The sequence below is a fragment of the Vipera berus genome (genome assembly GCF_964194415.1).
Source record: "Vipera berus genome assembly, chromosome: 9".
In the NCBI taxonomy this organism is placed as follows: domain Eukaryota; kingdom Metazoa; phylum Chordata; class Lepidosauria; order Squamata; family Viperidae; genus Vipera; species Vipera berus.
The window spans coordinates 515,166-534,460 of NC_138212.1; the positions used below are offsets into that span (position 1 = coordinate 515,166).

Sequence of the window (19,295 nt, forward strand, 5' to 3'; positions counted from 1 at the left end):
GCTCATTTGTGATGGGGGCTAGAAGGGGTGGTGTGCTGCTGCTTTCTTCTCATGGGCCCCATTTCAGAGAGGATGGAGGAGGGGAGAAATGGGGGTGGGGGAGTTGCAGAAACCAAGTGCTCACCAGCTCGGCCAGGGTGAACAAGCCAATTCCAGGTCTGCTGCTCACTCGAGTGTTTCATCCCTGTATCCGTATGCAGATTTTTCCATATGGTATGGGATCTCCTGCTATAGGCAGGGGGTTGGACTAGAAGACCTCCAAGGTCCCTTCCAACCCTACCGCTCTACGTTCCATGTCAGGGCTCGCCAGACTTGGCAACTTTAAGACTTGTGGACTTGCACCGGTCATAAAGTTGCCAAGTCTGGAGAGCCCTGTGCTACGTACTCAGAGCCCCCGAGATCTGGAGGACCCCATGGGCTCCTTTCCTCTGGGCAAGGAAGGTGGCGCTTGGCATCCTAAGTCCCTCCCGCCAGCAGCTTCCCCACCCTGGCTTGAGGTGGTTCCAGGGCTGAATCAGAGTTGTGTTTCCTGGGTCTCTGGGCATTTTCCTCCTGAGCCACGGCTCCGTCTCCCAGGCTTGAGGGAAATATTCCTGGCTGAGCAGAGCATCAGGGTTTCGAATCCACCCGCTGGTTATAAGGGGGGGGCTCCCTCCGGGTGTCCCTTCTCCTGGTCTAAGAGGGGATGGATTTGCACCCCAGCCCCTTTTCTATCCCCCCTCCCTGGCAATCGCCCCCAAATCCAGCCTGCGTGGACCGGTGGCCTTTCACCACGCCCCCCCCAGGTGGCTCGAAGGGAGGCTGCTGCCCGTCCAGCTCTCGGCCGTCGTGTCCAGCAGGCAGCTGCGCTCCTCGCCGGGGTGAGCATCAAGCTGGCTTCTTTGGAAAGGGCCGGCTAGCCCTCCGGCCAAAACCTCAAGGCCGAGAATGTCCGGTTGGGGCTGAGCAAGGGTCCTCACAGCTGAGCTTCAGCCCCCTTCTCCCTCGGGCCCCTCCTCTGTCGCTGCAGCCGGGGGGGCCTCCGGCGCACCCGGGAGAGGCAGGCGAGCCCGAAGTGCGAGAGGCGGTGCAGCTGGAGGCGGACGCAGAAGACCTCGCTGGTGGGGATCTCGGAGAAGAAGGCCCGGTCTTGGCAGATGTCCGTCTCGGCCCCCGTCAGCTCCAGGCTCTCCAGCACCGCCAGGATGAGCTGCCGCTGGGCTTGGCTCTGCAGGCCCCGGATGTCCAGCAGGGCCGCCAGGTGCTTCTTTCTGGGGGGGGGGAAGAAGGGGACGGCTAGGAAGGGAACATGGCCGCCCCGGGGACGGTGGCTCGGCTGCATGGCTTCCCAAGGGACGGGGGCTTGCAGGGGACGCAGTTCCAGGTAATCCTCAACATATGACCACAATTGAGCCCAAAATTTTTGTTCAAAAGTGAGACATTTGTTAAGTGAGTTTTGGCCCACTTTACGACTTTTCTTGCCACGGTTGTTAAGTGAATGACTGCAGTTGATAAGCTAGTAACATGGTGGTTAAGTAAATCTGTCTTCCCCACTGGCTTTGCTGGTCAGAAGGTTGCAAAAGGGGATCATGTGACCCAGGGACACTGCAACCGTCATAAATGTGAGTCACTTGCCAAGCGTCCAAACTTTGATCACATGATCATGGGGATAATCACAGCAAAGGTCGTTAACTGTGAAAAACAGTCATAAATCACCTTTTGCAGGGCTCTTGTAACTAATCGTACTAAGTCAAGAACTCCCTCCGTGTGGCTGAAAATATTCGGCAGCTGAGGCGAAGGCAGGGGAAGGAAAAGGGCAGCAATTATGGTGAGGGGCTTTCCCCCACCGATCCACATCAGGCTGAGCGCCGCTGGCTGGGGGTGGAAAAGAAGGGAAAGGGGAGCCGTGGCCCCGAATGCACAGCCAGAAAGAGGCCCCTGGCGGGTTCAGAAGGCACCCGGCCCCTTTCAAGCCATCCCTGCTTGAAGAACAACGGGGGGGCGGGGGGAATAGTAAACCCCTCTCATGACCTAGGAGAAAACCTGCACACTCCCCCTGGGAGCCCAGGCTCCAGGTGTAGACGACCCCCCAGGACCCTCAGATGCCGGACAGGAGCCAATCCTGGAGGCGTCCGGTCTCTGGGCTTCCCAGGGGGGAGGGTAGTTTGGAAAGCTTTCGTGCCTGAGGACCGAGTTGGGGACACACACACCCCAGCCCAGGGTGAGAGAGCACAGGAGCCTCCCAGCTCCACTGTTCCGCGAAAGAGTTTATTTAAAGCCCTGCAGCTTCGGATGCTCGTTAACCTCAGGAAGCTGGCACGGGGCCACACAATCAGCCAGGGTGGGGAGGCAGAGGGGGCAGAGCAGCCGCCGCCATGGGGTTAACGGCTCCTGGGGGCTCTCAGCATCGGAGGTCTGTGGCACAGGGGGAGGGGAAGTTGCAGCTCCCAGCCCCCCAGCCCTTTAAGGGAGTCTGGCTTGGCCCGGGGGACCCCCTCCTTCTCAGAGGCTCCAGCCAAGCCTGATAGCATGGCTCCCCTGCCCTATTTTTAGGAGGGCCCCTCCGCTCCTCCAAGTCACCCAGCCAGGGCAGCTTACAAGGGGTGCTGGCATCCTGTGCTCGGAGAGGCAGGCACGCTCCCACAGTGGGTGAATCCCCCCTTTCCCAAGGGATGGCAACCGGCACGTCTTGGGCACTGAGGCGGCTGGTCAGTGGCCCTGGGCCAACAGCGCCTGCCAAAAGATTCTCCTGAAGACGTGCCAACGGACCCTTCGCGCCTCATGGGAGCTTCCGGGCACCCTGGCAGGGCCCGTGTGGCTCTTGTCCTGCTGCCAGCCCCGAATGGCAGTCTGGCAGGAAATGGCCACCAAACTCTGCTTCCTGTCTGAAGCTCGGCCACTTGTTTTGCTCTGCTGGACGGCTTCGTTCTCTCTCTCTTTTCTTTCAAGAAACAACAAATCCAGATAAAACAGGAAACGTCCGTCAGCCACACTTAACGGGCGATCTGTCGCCTCGAAACAATTCCTAAGGATGCAATCAGCAGGAAGATGGAAAGAAAAACAAGGGGGAGGCACGATAAAGCCCGGCTTTGCCCTCCTCGCGTGACCCCGTGTGACGCAGCCGGGCTGGTAGCCCAGCAGAGCCGAGTGGGCAGAGCGGGGAAGGGAAGGGTATTTATAACTCCCCAGCCGCCCGTCCTGGGAAGTGGAAGTGACTGTCCTGCTTCCAAGAAGTGGGTCCTTTGGGAGAAGGCAGAGGAGGACACCAACGGGAGAGCGTCATCTACCTGCCTCAGTTTCCCCCGCAGAGGTCAAAGGGTCCTCAAGGGAAGAGGGGCTGCCAAGTGACAAGGTCCTTGGAGCCAAGAGCAGATGGCCAGGGCTGTCCTGGGCAGAGAGCTCCGAGTTGCTTGGCGCGGCTTCTGCTCTCGGCAGAAGGAAAAAGATGGGCAAAGCAGTAGAAAACTACAAGAGGCTTGGGGAGGGGGGAGAGCAGGGCGCCTGAGTGGTCTACGAAAGCCCACGGGTTAGGGAGGAGGTGCTGGGCGTGGACCTGTCCTGGATCCCTAAATTCTTGTTCCTTAGAGAGACGTGGCCACCACTCTGTTACAATGGGTAGCAGGTCTCTGGGGAGGAAGGAAGGGGGTCCTCGCAGCAGCCCCACCCCAAAATGCCCCTTTGGGAGGAAGCCTCCCCTGAGGACTGTCCTCGGGGGCACGTGTCTCCCCTAAATGCCAATGCTGAGTGGGGCAGCAGCCTCACCACCACTAGACGGATGTGTCTTGGGCGGCTTCTTTGGTCCAGAGCAGGATCCTGGCTCTCAACAGGCAGAGCCACAGGACACCGTGAGGAATGGGCCAAACTCTGGCCTGGGCCAGAGCCAGTTCACTGTGTGGCCCAAGGCTTGAGTAGAGGGGAGCCTCAGGTGTCTACTCAGGAGACCAGCTCTTTGGAAGGAGGTTGACCAAAGGAGCTGAAACGTGGTAGGTTTTCCGTGGCTGGGTTTAGACGCACAGGAGAGGAGTGGGAGAGGCCACAGCACTGCTTCCTCTGGGTCCAAGCTCGGCAAAAGAGCCACACCCCGAACCCAGAATGGGGAGAAGGTGAAAGCCAGCCTCGGCCTCTGGCAGAGGCTTGGCTTGATCTCCTCCTTGAAGGCCTCCATGGATCTTCTGGCCATTAAGCCAAAGAGGACTTTGGCCCAAGCGGTTGTGAGGAACCCATGGTTCCCAGGAGGAGGCTGGATTACAATGCCCACCATCCCCGTGCATTAGTTCCATGATTGGGGACGGTTGATGTCTTGTTCCATTTCCAAAGATGCAGCCCAGCCTAGAGAGCTGAGATCCAGCCTGCCAAGGGACCAGTGGAACCGCCCAGCTGGCCAAAGAGAAAAGCGGCTCAGAATACCAGAGGGACAGACGGCCGGAGCTGAGATCTGAGACCCGAAGGACACCAGACTGGGGGAGGATCACTTTAGGATGGGCGTAGGCCAACTCCCCAGAGGAGAAGGAGCCTCACGTGGCCGAAACAGGTTTCACGTTCAGAGGCACCTGCAGTGGCCCTGACACCTTCCCCAAATGACACCTTCCAAGAGGACCCTTGACCAGGTGAAGACAAGAGCGTCTGCACATGCTCTGGGGACACCAGGCCGGTTCCCCCTCCCACCGGACTCACTGCACATCAGGAAAGGCCCTGGCCAGGAAAGCCACTTCCATCTGGATGGCCGGCGTGTCTTCCAGCTCCAGGATCCCAGCCAGGTGGGGCACCACGGAGTCCAGCCAGGAGGAGGAGGATTCCTGCAGGAAGGTGGGGGGAGAGCAGAGCCTCAAGAGGAGTTAATTCTAGGGCGACCCTCGCTTGTCCTCCTGGAGGAGGAGGGTTGGTGCTGCATTTGCAAGCAACCCCCCTCAGGAAGTGACCGCTCTCCACTGACTCATGGAACCCACTGCTGGAGGAGGTGAACCAGAGTTCCCAAATATCTTTGCAAATCACAAAAGGGTGTGACAAGCGTGCACTCACACTTCCCTGAGCTCAGACCAGGACCTTCCTCTGGCTCTCCTGAGATCCCAGGAGACATCGTCAGCCTAGCCAGGATCCCCCCTCCTTTTTCATTTCCAGTTCCCTGGGGAGAAGGCCGTGGGGCAGGGGAACCCTGACTGCTGATGTCTACCCCTAAAGGAAGCCCCATCTCACCAGCTGAATGAAGAACTCCTGCAGCTGCTTGGCCTCGCTCCGGAGTCTGTGGGCCACTTTGGCTCTCATCTTGGACGAAGTGCAGATGATCCGCACTCGCATCAGCGGCCGGACGTACTCGATCAGCACCCGCCGGTGGACCTCCCTCACCAACATCTGTGGGGGACGGGGGGTGGGTGGGATCAGGGCTGGCAGAGGACCAGGGCTTCCGGCCTTGGGTTAGGCCACGGCCGGGTCTAAGGAAACCACCCAGGCAGGACGAGGCAGTTTGGGGGAAGCTTGGTTTCTCTTTGGCACTGGGCACACACGGGGTTCTCTGCCTGCCCTCCGTGGCGACTCAGGCACAGAAACTCAGAGGGGAACTGACTCCTGCAGGGCACCAACTGCTGGGAGAGGGCGGCACGTGCTCCCTCAGGCCGGCATTTGTGTGGAAGGCCAGAAGAAGCCAAGCCAGGGTGGACTTTCCGGATGCCCATCCTGGCCTGACTGAGCCTCTGATTGCACTGAGGAGGGTCTCCAGTGCCCCCTGGCACCTCCTTCCCCCACGCTCTCACCTGGTAGGGCTCCAGCTTCATCTGCCTCAGCTTCTGGGTGTGCTCCACGAGGAGAGCCATGATGGCGGAGAAAGCCTCGGAGTTGTTGAGCCATTTCCTCTTCATCAGCTTGTAGAAGTAGGGCTGGGGGGCAGGGAAGGGGGACGGTCTCAGATGCAGCCTTAGAGCAGGTCTGGGGCAGGGGCGGGGGCTTCCAAGCAAAGCCCACTCATGACAGCCAACCCCGGGGGAACCCACCCACTGATCCTTGCAGACCACGTTTAAGGGTTAGGGTGCTATTGTGTCAGCCCACCCAATAGGTCTGTTCTCAAAACATGATGGGAACAAACCATGGTTTATGGGAGGTGTGATCCAGCCATCTGATTGGGCTCTCTGGGGGCTTAGGCAGAAAGGGGGGCAGCAGCACAACCCTCCCCGCCTCCCCCTGCAGACCCCTCCTCCTCGCAGGCCCCGGGAGACCCTCGGGTTACCTTGAGGCTTTGGAAGAGGTGGTCAGCCAGCACTCGATTGCACAGCCGGGTCACTCGGTCGAGGGACGAACCTGCCAGCTGCTTCACGGCCTCGCTGTCCGGGTGACCAAACCTGGCCAGGTGCTCCAGGTAGTCCCTAAAAGAGCAGCCTTGTCAAGCGAGCTACCTGCAAATTGCGCAAAGCCAGCTGGGCTCACAACTGGGGGGGGGCACCTCCTTTCCTGCCCATTTCTGGAGGGGACTGACCTGGACCGATCTCAGGATGGGACGCCCGGGGGGTTGAGAGGGAGGTGGGGGGCACAGCAAAGAGGGCATCAGGGCCAGGGATGACCACTCACGTGAAGGGGGGGCAGCAGTTGACCAGCATGATGGTCCGGCCCACGTAGCTCTCTGGGCTGAGGCTGCTGACCACCTGGCCTTCGTGAAACTTCTCGACTTTCTTCTGGAAACTGAAGGGGGCAAAGAGGATGCCACTATGGTAGACCCTCTGCAGGCAAAGTGGTGAAGCCCCCACCCCCCTCCAAGGCACCTTTTTGCCTGGCTGTCAGCTCCACCTCCCTGCCCAGATGTGGCCCCTCCAGCACAGGAAACCCTCTCCCTCCATTTTTGCAGCAATTGCGGATCAGAACCTGCCAAGTCAAAGAAACGGGCCCTCTCTCTCCACCCAGCGGGGGCTGGTTCACCAAAGACTCCCCTGGGCCCTTTGGCCACTTCTGGAGTGCAAGAAGACAGCCCCCCCACACACACACACACTGTGGCAGCTGCCCTGGGGGGTCTCATTGCACACACAGCCACAGCCCTCTCTATAACCCTCTTACCCCACCTGTGCTCAGGGACCCTGCAAGACACACACACACACACACCACAATGCACTCCACAGTGGCCCTGGAGACACAGCCTCAATTCAGAGAAACTACATCCACACTTGGAAGCCAGAGCTCTCTGGAAATAGGCATGTCAGGAAGCAGACCGCTAAAAATAGTCCCTGGCCGGGCTCTGGCCGTCCACCCCAGCATCCCTGACCGCCGGGCCCTTTGGCTCCACCTCACTGGCATTTCCTTATAAATGGGCCATGGCAGCTATTTATACCCCAAGGTGAATGTATTCCTGGCGGCCAGTTTGAAATGGAAACTTTGTGCCCAGATCCCCTTCAGCCCCTCGCATGCCCACCCTGCGCCACCCTCCGTGTATTTTCTCCCACGGGAAGCACACGCAAATGCGGGGGGGAAGGGTGGGCTGTCAGGTTCCAGACATGCCTCAAGGAGCGAGAGGGATGAATCGCCGGCCCTTTGAGGGTCTGGATGGGGGCAAAAGCCAGAAGTGCTCTCTGGGGCTGCCTCTTGGTTTCCCCCCTGCCTTGGGCAGAGCAGCCATACTGAGGCCTTCTGGGGAACAAGACCACCCCCAACTTTGCTTCCCCCCCAACTTGCCCATCTCTGCCCCTTGATGCAAACAGGTGGCGACTGTGGTGAGCCCAGCCCAGCAAAACCGGAGGGCTGAGAAAGCACCTCACGCCTCTCCCACCTTGACCCATTTTGGTGCCGGAGGGAGACAGCATCAGGGGAAGCGCTTCACCCCTTTTCCTGGCTCTTGAACCCCCACCGCACCCCACGCGGGAAGAGAAGCCTCCAGGGCCAGGCTTAGGTTTTGGCGAGGAGGCACCTCCCAGCTCACGCCGGGCTGGTCTGTAGCCTGGCATCTGAAGAAAAGAAAGGCAGGAGATGCCCCAGGCGTGGTGCCCCCAAGCCAGGTTTCGCCCCTTGAAGACTGCTGGACGGTAACACCCCTCCCCTAACAGAGGGCCTGGCTGCAGATGCTGCAGCAACCGGGGGCCTCTCTTGTGCCCCGTGCCCAGCTCCTTCCTGGGCAATACCTCTGCAAGAACTCTGCCAGGCTGGCAAGGCAGCAGTGAGCCATCCTTCTTCCAAACTCCTCTGTGATCTGGGGGGCTTTGTCGGCATGCCCCTTCAGCACCTGCAAGGCAAGAGAAAGACTCAGCAGCTCCACAAAGCCTCCCTGGAGATTTTTTTTGGGGGGGGGGGCAGCCTTCTGGCCAAAAACGGGAAGCTTGGGAAAAGGGTAAGACGGGCACAAGGGGCTCGGGGGAGTTACCCCCTTTGCTGCCAGGGCTGGCATGCCTGGCCTCCGATGTTTATCTGTGCACTGAGCTGGTGCTCTCCAATGGGTTTGAGCTGTAATTCCCATCATCCCCAGCCAGCAGGGTCAGGCACGTTCCAGTGGCCCAGCACTGCAGACAAGGGACTGGAGACAGGGGTGAGGGGCAGATGGAAGCTCCCACTGCCCTGTGGGGTTTGTTGGGGAGACAATGAAGCTAGGGAGAGGGGCATTTCATCGGCCCCTCCAGGAAATCTCCAGGACAGAAGGAAGCCCAGCTGGATTGTTTCCCTCTTCCAAATTAGGGCTGCATTCACACGGAATGCTAAACCCTGATTTTTTTTTGGGGGGTGGGCAGCAAGCTCTAAGGCCTGGTCCACATACTGTGCTCAGCCATGGGCAAGAGGCATTTTCCCACAACACAAACCAAGGAGGCTAGGCCTTACGTCTGAACCCAGCCTAAACCTTGCTGCCTAGGCTAAGCTAAGCCCTTGTCCAGTCGTTCAGCCAGGCCGTTGGACGGAGCTCCTCCTAGCTCCTGCTCCCAAGGGTCAGTCCAGGGCTGGAAAGCCTCCCTCGGTGGGTCTGGTGTGGGGCCTTTTCCTGTGTGGGCCGAGCGTCCCGGAAGGAAGCTGCTACACGAAGCAGGAAAAAAAAGGGGGGGGGTAATGAGACTGCAGGGCAGGGGGGACCCCAACATACCGAGATGACTTTGCTGGACAAGCCGAACTGAAAGCTGTTCTCCTTGTCTTCCTGGGCCCACCTCTCTTCCTCCTTCTGCAGCTCCTGGCTCATGTCCCTGCCGATCGCCACCTGCGGATGCAGCGGAGAGAGTCCGCAAAGGGGGGCTCCAACGGGAGGGGGCACCCGTGGCTTGCAGCTTTGGGGATAGGAGGGACGTGGGGAGACCTCTTGAGGCCGCCTGGCCATCTGTCTCGTCCCTGAGACTGCCCGGAAGGAGACTTTAGTGGCTTCATGCCATTTTGATGGCAGAGCAGGGTTACGGTGGCTGGCCATGATTATGGATGCCGTTTGGCCTGGCTGGAGCCTTGATGGATTCTCTCCCCCCCCCCCCGCCCTTGGCCAGCTATTACCTTCACAGCGGCAATGCACTCCTCCTCCAGACTCTGCTGCGTTTCCCGGGAGAGGAGGGGGCCGAGCTCCTGGGACTTGACCAGGGGGGAGATCTCTGGCCGGCTGAGGACCTCCCTGTGGTGAGGAGAGTGAGAGTGAGAGAGAGACCCCACAAAATCCATTTCTCTCCGGGGGAGATTTAAAGTGCCAGAAGAGGCCCAGGGCATTTTCTGGGGCTAGAAACTTCCAGCTGGGCTGAATTACCGTTCAACTTGTAAGAAAACTCTGCACTGCGACTCCTGGTGCCTTTCCTTGGCCCCCCCCTTCCTGGGCGCTCCTCTCGCCCGCCCGCCCGCATGCCCCTCCAGGAACTATATGCCAGCTGCCAGCCGGCATTCCCACTTGGGCCCCAGGAGGGTCTGTGCTGGGTGGGCAATCCTGCAAAGAGCCGAGGCCCACCCTCAGCTTCTGCCTCCCCCCACTCCAAGGGGCTCTCATTGCCCACCTTTGGTAGATGTTGCTGTTCCAGTCCAAGACCAAGTAGAGCTCGGAGAGGCTCAGCTGCTTCCGGACCCCTTCGGCCAGGCAGCGGGCCAGGCCCCGGTGGTAGCCGCCCAGGTAGACGCCAAAGGCCTGATACTGCTCGGGGTAGGCCTGCAGCAGGTGGCGCTTGACGCTGCTCAGGTCCTCCACCATGCACTTGGCCAGCCGGTCCATCCGGGTGGCAATAGTGCCCGCCCGGCTCTCCACGCACTGGCACAGCTTCTGGCCCGCCAGCCGGTCCACCGCCTCAGCCCACTGCTGCCTCATCTGCCGGGGCCGGGCCCGCGGCCCCCCCGTGGAGTCTCCCTGGGCCTGGCGCCAGCCGCGGTCAGCCTCCTCCTCCTGCTCGATGACCTGCACCAGCTGCTCCAGGGGCGGGTAGGCGCTCTTGGTGGCCAGCGCCTCGGCCAGCACCGCCCAGAGCGCCTCCTGCAGCGCCTCGTAGAGCAGGGCCACGTCCTTGGCCTTCCGGCTGCCATCCTTCCCGCTGACCCCGCTGCCCCCCTGGGCACACTCGGCCTCCAGCTCCATGATGTGCCTGTCGGCCAGGCGGAGCTCCCGCTGGTGGATCAGGTTGAGGATCTCCAGGACTAAGCAAGGGACACAAGCGGGAAGGGAGACTAAGGCTGGGCAGGGGACCGCCCCCCCCCTCAGGCAGGGAAGGGCCCAGAGGGGCTCTGTGCCTGCGAGCCCCCAAGTGAAAAAATGGGCCGCGACTCTAATCAGGCCAAGAACCGACCCAGTAGAAGCAGCTCCCTCAAACCATAAATGGGCCGTGGAGTATCGGAGGGCGTGGAGAGACCCAGCCCCAGAATCGCCAAGAGCCGGACATGGCTGAATGGAGATCATCGTTGTCATCCTCACCCAAACCATAAAGACCAAGGGATGCGGCCGTTGTGAACCTCTGGGTGCCTCCCTCGTTTTCAAGCAATAAAAAGGTCCTGAGGGCCAAATCACTGGGAACAGCCGCTCCGGCATCCTAAATATTGACCATGCCCGCGGAAGCACAGCTGACCGGTGGAGCTGCAGACTGCCTGCCCATGGACAAGGCAACTTCACCCCACCCCACCCACCCCCGCTTGCATGCTTGAGGTGGCCCTCCTGAGAAGAGGGATCCATTGCCAGGGACCACCAACTCACACGACACCCTGACCTTTCCTGGGGTCAGCATCCAGAGGTGACCACAGGGAGGGAGCCAGTTGGCCTCCCGGCCTGGAACCAGGAGAAGCCTGGGTGGCCACAGGGGGTGGGGGTGGGGGAGAGGGTCCCAGGCTTCATGCACATCCTCGGCTTGCAGGACGCCGGCCTTGCGAGGGCTTCAAGGCACCCACCGTCCTCATCGTCATCACAGGAAAGAGCCTTCCTCACCCGCAGGGCCGAGGGTCCGGCTGGGCTAAAAGCAGCCTCTTCCGTTTCCCTGCCCTCCGCCGAGGGGAAATGCCCCAGACGGGATGACGCAGTCGCCTGCCACACAATGACCTTATCAGCTGAACGGCAGAGATCAGCCTGGGGGTGGGAGGGGGGGCTGGCAGGGGGCAAAGCCCTTTCCTTGAACAGTTTGATCCGTGGGGTGAACCTGGGAAATGTGGCTGCCTCACTCAAAAGGGGCAAAGCCCCTTCCAGGTCTCCAGCCCCTCTGAGAAGGGGGCTGTGGGAGGGGGTGGTTCCCACTCCATTTGCCTTTATGCCCAAGAAACAACCAGGGAAGAGGGGACCAAGCCCTCCCCACACCCGACACCCCTTCTTTCTCATCAGCCCCGCCAAATCTTCTAGCACTCGGTCCTTGGGCCCTTTGGGAGAGTGAAACTGCGAGACCCCTCGCGTGGATAGTGCTCCCTAATTGGGTCGTGCAAAGAAGCCCCCGGCTCGGAGAGCACCAAGACCCATCTACAGCCAGAGAGAAACTCCCCTCACCCAGCCTGGGCTACAATCTTCCTAATCCCCCTCCTGAAAAGGACCGACGGCTGGGCCAGGTAAAAACAATTACAGAAGAGGAAAGGGCCACGAGTAACAGCTCAACAGAGGTGGAAGGGACCTTGGAGGTCTTCTAGTCCAACCCCCTGCTCAAGTAGGAGACCCTACACCCCTCCAGACAAACAGCCGTCCAATCCCTTCTTAAAAATTCAACACAAAGAAGGCAGGTTAAGGCAGCCCCAAGAGCCCGCTTGGCACAGCCTGCTGGACCCCCAAAGGGGAGCTTCCGACTTTGTCCTCCGAAGCCTTCAGGACTGTTCAGCCCGAGGAAGTTTCCCAAAGCCCCAAGGTGGGCTTCCCACGTGCTGAGCTACCGAATGAGCCCTGGGGAGAGGGGTCCTTCAGCCAAAGAGTTCAGCCATTTCCCCCAAGTGCTTAGCTGTGATTGGTGGGTGAAATCTAATGGCACAAATAAGCAAGGTTTGAAATACCAGCACGCCTGGCTCAGGCACGAGACCACCATGTGCCTGGGATTTGCCTTTCAGAGGAACTACGAAGGGGACAATGAACCACAGGTTTGGGTGGCCCCTCATCCCCCCCCCGCCTTGCCAACTGGGGTGCCACTGGCTGCTTCCACTCCCTTGGGTGGGAGAAGGCTGCCAGGCCCCCACGTTCTGGTGGATGAGCAGCCTGGCCCCAATGGCTGGGGGGGGGGGCTTCTGGTCAGCAGCTTTGAGGTCTTACCCACCTGGGCAGCGCTGCAACTTTTAACTGCAGTCAAAGAAGAGCGGGAGGCAAGTCACAGCCTGCCCCCTGCCCGAGGGCTTCCCCTTGTCTGTTGGGGGGGGTCCTCAGCATCACAGGCAGAGAGAGCAGCTCTGCCCCCCTCAGCTCCTTTTTAGGAGGGGAGGGCCAAGGGAGGCCTTTTGGGGCGCACTGAGTACAGGCGGTGTCTCCCCCTACGCACCCTGGCCTTCCTCTCGCCTTCCGCCAGGTGCCAGTCCCTCTGCTGAGCCCAGCTGGAGGAGGGCCCTGGGCACCACAGGGAAGCGGACAGGGATCCCTCGGGGTGGGCTGGCACAGCCTGGGCTCTCGGGGAAGGAGGGCGCCACCGCTAACCGGTCCAGCCCTGGACCTTCGGGAGGGGGAGGAAGGGTCTTTCCAGCCTCTGGATGGCTTCTGCCCATGCTGCCCCCTCCCCCAGAGCCTCCTTCTGCTCTTGGCCACTTCTCCGGGAAGGTCACAGGCCGCGGCTCAGGAGACGCTCCGGCAATCAGGCACTGAATCATGGCAGGGGAACAATGGGCCCGAGGCCCACAAAACATGAGGGGAAGAGAAACTCATTAGCTGCAGCGCTCAGGAGCTGATAAGCAGCCTGGCCAAGGTCAGCGACGGCAGGGCCCCTCCTCCCCTTGTCCTGGGACAGCCAGCCGGTGCCCCGGGAAGGCAGAGAACCAGCGCTGGGGTCCCCGAGGCTCCTCCGGCCTGGGCATCCCAGTTTCCCTTGCGGGACCCCCAGGATAGGGAAAGATCCATGGCCAGCCTCTGGGCGCGCGGGGGGGGGGCACCGTGTGATCGTGGCCAGCACTGAAGTTTGGAGCTGCCACTCCTGCTGGCAAAGCTACTCTTTACGGGTGCCCTCCCTTGGAAAGAAGGGATCTTTCTGGTGTTTTTAAATTATATAGGTAGTCCTTGACTTATGACAACTGAGCCCAAAATTTATGTTGTTAAGTGAGTAACTTGTCAAGTGAGTTTAGCCCCATTTTACAACCTTTCTTGTCTCAGTTGTTAAGTGAATCTCTGCATTATGAGTTAGTAACCCCATTGTTCAATGAATCTGGCTTCCCTTTTGGCTTGGCTTGTCGGAGGATGGAACCAGCCTTGGGCACACGAAGGCCCCAGCGGGTCTGAGGCTTCCTGGACAGGCTGTTGCCCCACAGGGGAACCGGCCTGCTTGGATCATGGCTGGCCCACCTCCGCTGCCTCGGACTCAGCGGCTCGCTTGGGGAAGGACTCCTTGGCCTTCCCAGACATTTCCCTGCACAGGCAGGCAGAGCCGTGCCCTGGGAGGCGGGGGTTGCTCTTCAGGCCTGCCTAGACTTAAGCCAGCAATTGGGATGCCCTGGGTGGCCCCTGGATTAGGCATCCCCTCCGGGGGCCCCAGAGGGTCTAGCATGCCGGGGTGCCAAGAGGGAAGGTGGGCACGGGCTCCACGTTCGGTTTGGCCAGGCCAGACTCACCCGAGAGCGGCTCCTTGGGCTTGGGGACGCGCTTCTCGCCCACCGGGGCCGCCTCTGAGCCCTCCGTCTGGTTGAGCTTCTCCACCAGGGATGCCCGGCGTACCTTCCCACCCAGCCCGATCTTCAGGAAGGAGCCGCGCTTGGCGGCATCCCCACCACCGTTCTCCTCCGCCAGGCCGCCATCCGAGCTGTAGAGGCCCTCTTTGCGGCGCGCGTTGAAGCGCTGCATCAGGCTGAAGTCCTCCGAGCAGCGACGTGGCTTCTTCTTCTCGGGTGCCCGCTGGCCCAGGCTGCCCTCCATCAGGGGCAGCATCATGCGCTCCAGGAAGGACCGTCGGTCGGAGCCCTGCTCGCCCCCAGGCGACCGCTTCTCCCCGCTCTTCCGGCCCTTGCCCAGGCGGAAGGGGCTCAGCCCCACCAGCTTCTCCAGGGTGGCCCGGCGCCTGAAGCGGTCCTCGGGGCTGCCACTGAAGACGCCCCTCTCAAAGTCCCCGGGGAGGGACCTCTCTCGGCCAGGGGAGAGGCCCCCGAGGAAGGAGTCCCGCTCGTTCTCCTCCAGGTCCTCCTCGAAAGGGTTGGTCCCCGGACTCTCCGTGGCCAGGATCAGCGTCCCGCTGCGGCTGTCGCCCCTCCCACTCTCTCCGGGGCCCCTGCTGGCCGTCTTGAGTTGATAGGGGTTCTTGAGGACCGGCATGGCGGCTGCCTTCCTGGGCCCTGCGGAGGAGAAGGGATGCTCAGCCATCGCTGCTAGGAATCGCACAGATGCCCTCAGCAGGTCCCACTTGACGCAAGAGATCTGGGAAAGGACATCCCAGCCCCCCCGCCTCCCAATTCTGGAGCCAGATTCAGATACGGGGCCAGGGTGCCGGTTGCTTTGAATCAGCCATAGGCTGTGTTTACACAACCTACTGGGCCATAAAAGGAGGTTTATAATTGACAGCCATGGGCTCTGCCCAAAGCAAGGAGACACCCTGGACATGTTTGCTTCCCCATTCAAATCGGGGACTTTGCTTTGCTGTTGGGTTAAAAGAAGAGGGAGGTGCCCCCTTCACTGGAAACACCCCCTGGCAGCAAAGGTCTTCAGAAGAGGACGAAAAAATTTCCATGCAAAGAACTTTGGAAGCACTGCGAGGTGTAGGGTGAGTGGAAGGAACACCAGGGGATGGGGGAGGAAATGCAGGTAGGCAGCAGAGAGGCCCCCCGAGACCCCACAGTGGCCCCCACAGTGGGGAGAGCCAGAAAAGCTATGTAGGGATCGCCTTGACAGCCCAGAGCTGGATGGGGCTCTCCCCAACCCCACCCCCCCTTGGCCCAGGGGGTTTAGCACCCCCACTCTGGAAGCTGCTCTTGGCATGGCAGGTGGCAAAGTTGAGTGGTGGAAGCTCCACCTCCCATGGAGTCCTGACCCACAGAAGCAGCAGTGGAGGCGGCATGCAGGGAAGGGCATCAGGCACGTCGTTTGTTGCTTTGCTCCCCACTTCTGTGCAACTGCCCCTGGAGGAGGAAGAGGTGAGAATGGAAGCAGGGCCTCCCCATAGGAAAGAGGTTCCAGCAAAGGGTTAGGGGGAAACTTGGGACAGGCCAGCCTTCTTCTCTTCTGCATCCTTTCCCAAGTTAGGAACAGGCGATAATGCCCAGTTGGCAGAACCTCCGCAAGGTGATGACCGAGCCTCCCCAGCAAAGGGGCTCTGAGCCAGAGTGGGATGGTCTGCACTCACCCTCCCCAAAAGACCACCCTTGGAACCAGACTCTCCAAATCTGCTGGGCTACAACTCCCATCCTTCTCCTCCAGCACATCTGTTTTGCCCTGGGCCGAAGGGAAGGCCAGCAGGTGCTCCGGCTTGACTCTTGTCCTGCAAGGGAGGGAGGAGGAGGGAATTTCTCCCCCAGGGAAGCCCCAGCATTTACTCAGGGGGGCGCCTCCAAGGAGCCTCTCTGGATCTCCAGGCTGCCAAGAAGGAGGCTGTCTCCTTGCCTTCAGAAACGGGTCATGAGTGGCTTTGGGGTGGTCCATCGTAACTTGGGTCACTAAGTGGCCAGTCATTAAATGAGGACTAACTGTATGCATTTGTGCACGCAAGTATGGACATTTTGAGAGGGAGGGTGATTATCTGGATGATGGTCACCTCAATTAAGGCCCCTTCACACCAAACGCAACTTAGAAGATAAATCCACACATGGCACTGCCTCGTCTAGTAAATTTCCATCAGGTTCAGCTACAAGGCCGCCTTTGGGCAGATGTGGTGACCTTGGAGGCTGCAAGGGAGCCTCAGATAAAAGGCAACTGGCAAGAGTCTGGGCAGGGCAGGCGGCTCAGAAGAGACTCTCCCCAGTTTCTGGGACTGTAAAAGAGGCGGGGGGGGGGGGTTGGGAAGAGATGCATTTCCAGGCTTCCAAGATTCCGTTAATGTAACTTTATAATAGAATAGAATTAGCTCATCCGGCCAAGTTACCTGTGTGGTCTACCTCGCAAGGCTGGCAGCAGCCAAGGCTAAGAAGGGGAAGCTTTTGCACCACTTGGCCCCCTCCTTTGGGTCTGCTCCGGGGTCTGAGTTGGAGACCCCCAAGGCCAAACACGAGCGGGTGGGCCAGAGAGGGAGGGTCCCTTGACAAGCAGCTCCCCTGCCAGGCACTTCAGTTCCCCTGCAGAGCAGCTGCTGGCCAGCTGCAGCCGAGGGATGGAGGTGCCCTATTTTGAGCCCAGGTTCAGAGGCAGCGGCCTCGACCTGAAGGCTCCTCTCAAGCCACCCCCAGGAGTTCCCCATCACGTGCCCCCACTAGGCAGTTAAGCAACCTACAAGAGGGGGCACTCCCCAATAATCTCCAAGCAAACAAAACTCCAAAGCCAAGCTGGGCCCACAGAAATGCCAAACCGGTCCATAGTCAGAGCCAGCCAGTGCCGGCAGCAGGGCACCAGGTGCCCCACAGAGCATTTGCAACCCCTGCCAAGCCCAAATCAAGACGGCCACTTTGGGAGGGCCCAAAGGTAAGAACCCAAATGCCCTTGCAAAGAGTCCAGATGTGGCGATGCCAATCTTCCAAAGCGGTCTGGCTTGCCGTTTGGATCCCAGAACGAGGGAAGAGACCCCTCTCTTGAGAGCAATCCCCAAAGTCTGAGTGGTTTCAGATGAGATCGCCCTGCCCCTGGACGAAAGGGGACAGGGAAGGGATCGGCTCGGATGCGAAGGAGTGGAACTCATTGGGGTCCCCGGAAAGGATCCTTCCTTATGGCCTGTCCTGGATCTTAAAGAGAGGTAGAACTGCACACACTCAGAGGAGGCCACAAGTGACTCAGCGTCCAGGGAAAGGCCCCCCCCAAGTGGAAAGCAAATAATTTAGCCCCCCCCCCCAGCAAAAGAAAAAGCAGAGGACGAGAGAGGGAAGCACTGTGGGGGAATGGCAGAGGTGGGGGTCTCCCTTTTTTATATGCTCAGAAAGGATTGGGGAGACTACATCCATCTTCAGCGTTCTCGCCCCCTCCCCATCCAGAGGGGGACTAGACCAGCTCAAAGCAGAAAAGGCTTTGCCGGGAGCAAAGAGAAGTTCGGGAAGGGCCAGGATGAGGCTCACCCCTTTGCAAGCTTCCTTTCAGCTGGGCTCGGCCCGGCCTGGAGGGTGGGCGGTGGTCCTCTGCCCTCTAGAAGGGGAAAGTCCTTCTCCAGCCCCTCCTGGGATTGATGCCTGAACACCAAAAACCTTCCTGCCTGGAGGGAAATAGGGACCCCTCCCAAGGACAGTAGTGAGTCCCGGTGGGCTTTCCTTAAACAGCCTTCTGCTTCTAAAGGTAAAACTGCCAGCAACAGAGCTGCTGTGCCCTCCCCCTGCCGCCCCCAGGAGCGCAGACAGAATGGAGCCCATTCTGCCACAAGCCGGGCACAGCCTGAGGCTGGAGGCAAACTCAGAGGAGGAGGAGGGTGACTTCTTCAGTTGGCACGGCTGCCCATCTCATCCAAACGACTCTGGGCAGCTCACAAGAGCACAGACAGAAGCTTCCCCCTACTGAGGACCCCCCCCTCGAGAAAAAGGTGGCACCAGAATGCAGCTCCCTCCGAGGAAGTCTACATTGGGTAGAAAAGGAGGCAGGGCTTTCCCAGGGTACGAACTGTAGGATGGCCACCACCCTTCAAGCCCCCTCAATGGATGGAAGTCACAGCCCCCCACCCAAAGGAAAGTAGGGGGAGAGCCCCCCCCGTCCCCACCCTTCCAGCAGAGTGGAGTCCCTACCTTGGCGCCTTCCCTCCTCTCCGGTGGTCTGGCCGCTCTGGGCAGCCGGGCTGGGGAGGCCGAGGAGCCTTGGGAGGAAGCCCCTCCCAGCCCCACCAGGCCGGAGGTGATTCGGAGCAGGCGGCTTTATGTAATCGGGAGGATCTTGTGACTCTCCTGCTGTGGGTCTGGGCAGGGGCATGGGCAGGGAGGGCGGGGGTCACTCTCAGGCGGAAAACAAGCCAGGAAGTCTCAGGCTCAGCGGGGCTGGAGCTGGGGTAATTCCAGCTCCGCCAGCCGGGAGGGGGGAGGCCCACGGCAGATGCCCTCCATCTGCCTCCAGAATGGGCAATTGCAGCCAGGTGCTTGTCAGGGGTGGCAGGTACATCCCCCCACCACCACCTTCCTCACCCCCCTCCCACCTAGAGGCCGGTTTGGCACTCTTTTATTAAGCTCGGGATGATTGCTATGGTTTGGCCTTAGCATGTTCAGGCTGCTCAGCCAGGATTATTTACAAGCCAGGATTCAGAATATAGCATCGTACAGGTAGTGCTCAACTTATGACCACAACTGAGCCAACATTTCTATTGCTAAGCAAAACATTTGTTCAATGAATTTTGCCCCATTTTAAGACCTTCCTTGCAGCAATCGTTAAGCGAATCACTGCAGCTGTTGCGTTGTTAAGCGAATCTGGCTTTCCCACTGAATTTGCTTGCCAGAAAGTTGCAAAAGGGGATCACGTGATCCGGGATGCTGTAACCGTCATAAATGTGAGTCAGTTGCCAAGCGTCTAAATTTTGACCACAGGGATCCTGCAACGGTCGTAAATGCGAAAAATTGTCGTAAGACACTTTTTTCAGTGCCACTGTAACTTTGAACGGTCACTGAACGAACTGTTGTGTAAGTCGAGGACCACCTGCACACGAATGAAGTCAGTTCCCTTTTTTAAAACAGACCATGGTTGAACAAAGCCATGGCTTGTATAAGATAAGCAGGTCTCTGGTCTGGCA

General features: G+C 59.8%; 1 protein-coding gene across 2 annotated transcripts; it reads right to left on the bottom strand.

Annotated features, from left to right (window-relative positions):
- Nucleotides 1–417: 417 nt before the first annotated feature.
- On the bottom strand, nucleotides 418–18,384 carry EXOC3L2 (exocyst complex component 3 like 2). 2 transcript variants are annotated; one of them, XM_081334427.1, is made up of 12 exons: nucleotides 18,307–18,384; nucleotides 14,083–14,796; nucleotides 9,891–10,518; nucleotides 9,406–9,520; nucleotides 9,014–9,124; nucleotides 8,070–8,170; nucleotides 6,535–6,645; nucleotides 6,197–6,332; nucleotides 5,727–5,849; nucleotides 5,173–5,328; nucleotides 4,654–4,775; nucleotides 418–1,250 (listed from the first exon to the last, which is right to left on the bottom strand). In XM_081334427.1, exons 2-12 carry the CDS (start codon nucleotides 14,774–14,776, stop codon nucleotides 956–958), a joined length of 2,592 nt encoding a protein of 863 aa, XP_081190553.1. In that variant the 5' UTR covers nucleotides 14,777–14,796; nucleotides 18,307–18,384; the 3' UTR covers nucleotides 418–955. The 2 variants fall into 2 exon arrangements, with proteins under 2 accessions (XP_081190553.1, XP_081190552.1); XM_081334426.1 differs by lacking the exon at nucleotides 18,307–18,384 and adding an exon at nucleotides 15,801–15,827.
- Between the last annotated feature and the right edge of the window lie 911 nt (nucleotides 18,385–19,295).

Coding starts and splice junctions, on each gene's coding strand:
- EXOC3L2 (XM_081334427.1), bottom strand. CDS start 14,776: ATGCCGGTCCTCAAGAACCCCTATCAACTCAAGACGGCCAGCAGGGGC. Junction 8,171..9,013: donor TGTCCAGCAAAGTCATCTCG/GTATGTTGGGGT, acceptor CTTGCCTTGCAG/GTGCTGAAGGGGCATGCCGA. Junction 5,850..6,196: donor ACCTCTTCCAAAGCCTCAAG/GTAACCCGAGGG, acceptor CCTGCCCCCCAG/CCCTACTTCTACAAGCTGAT.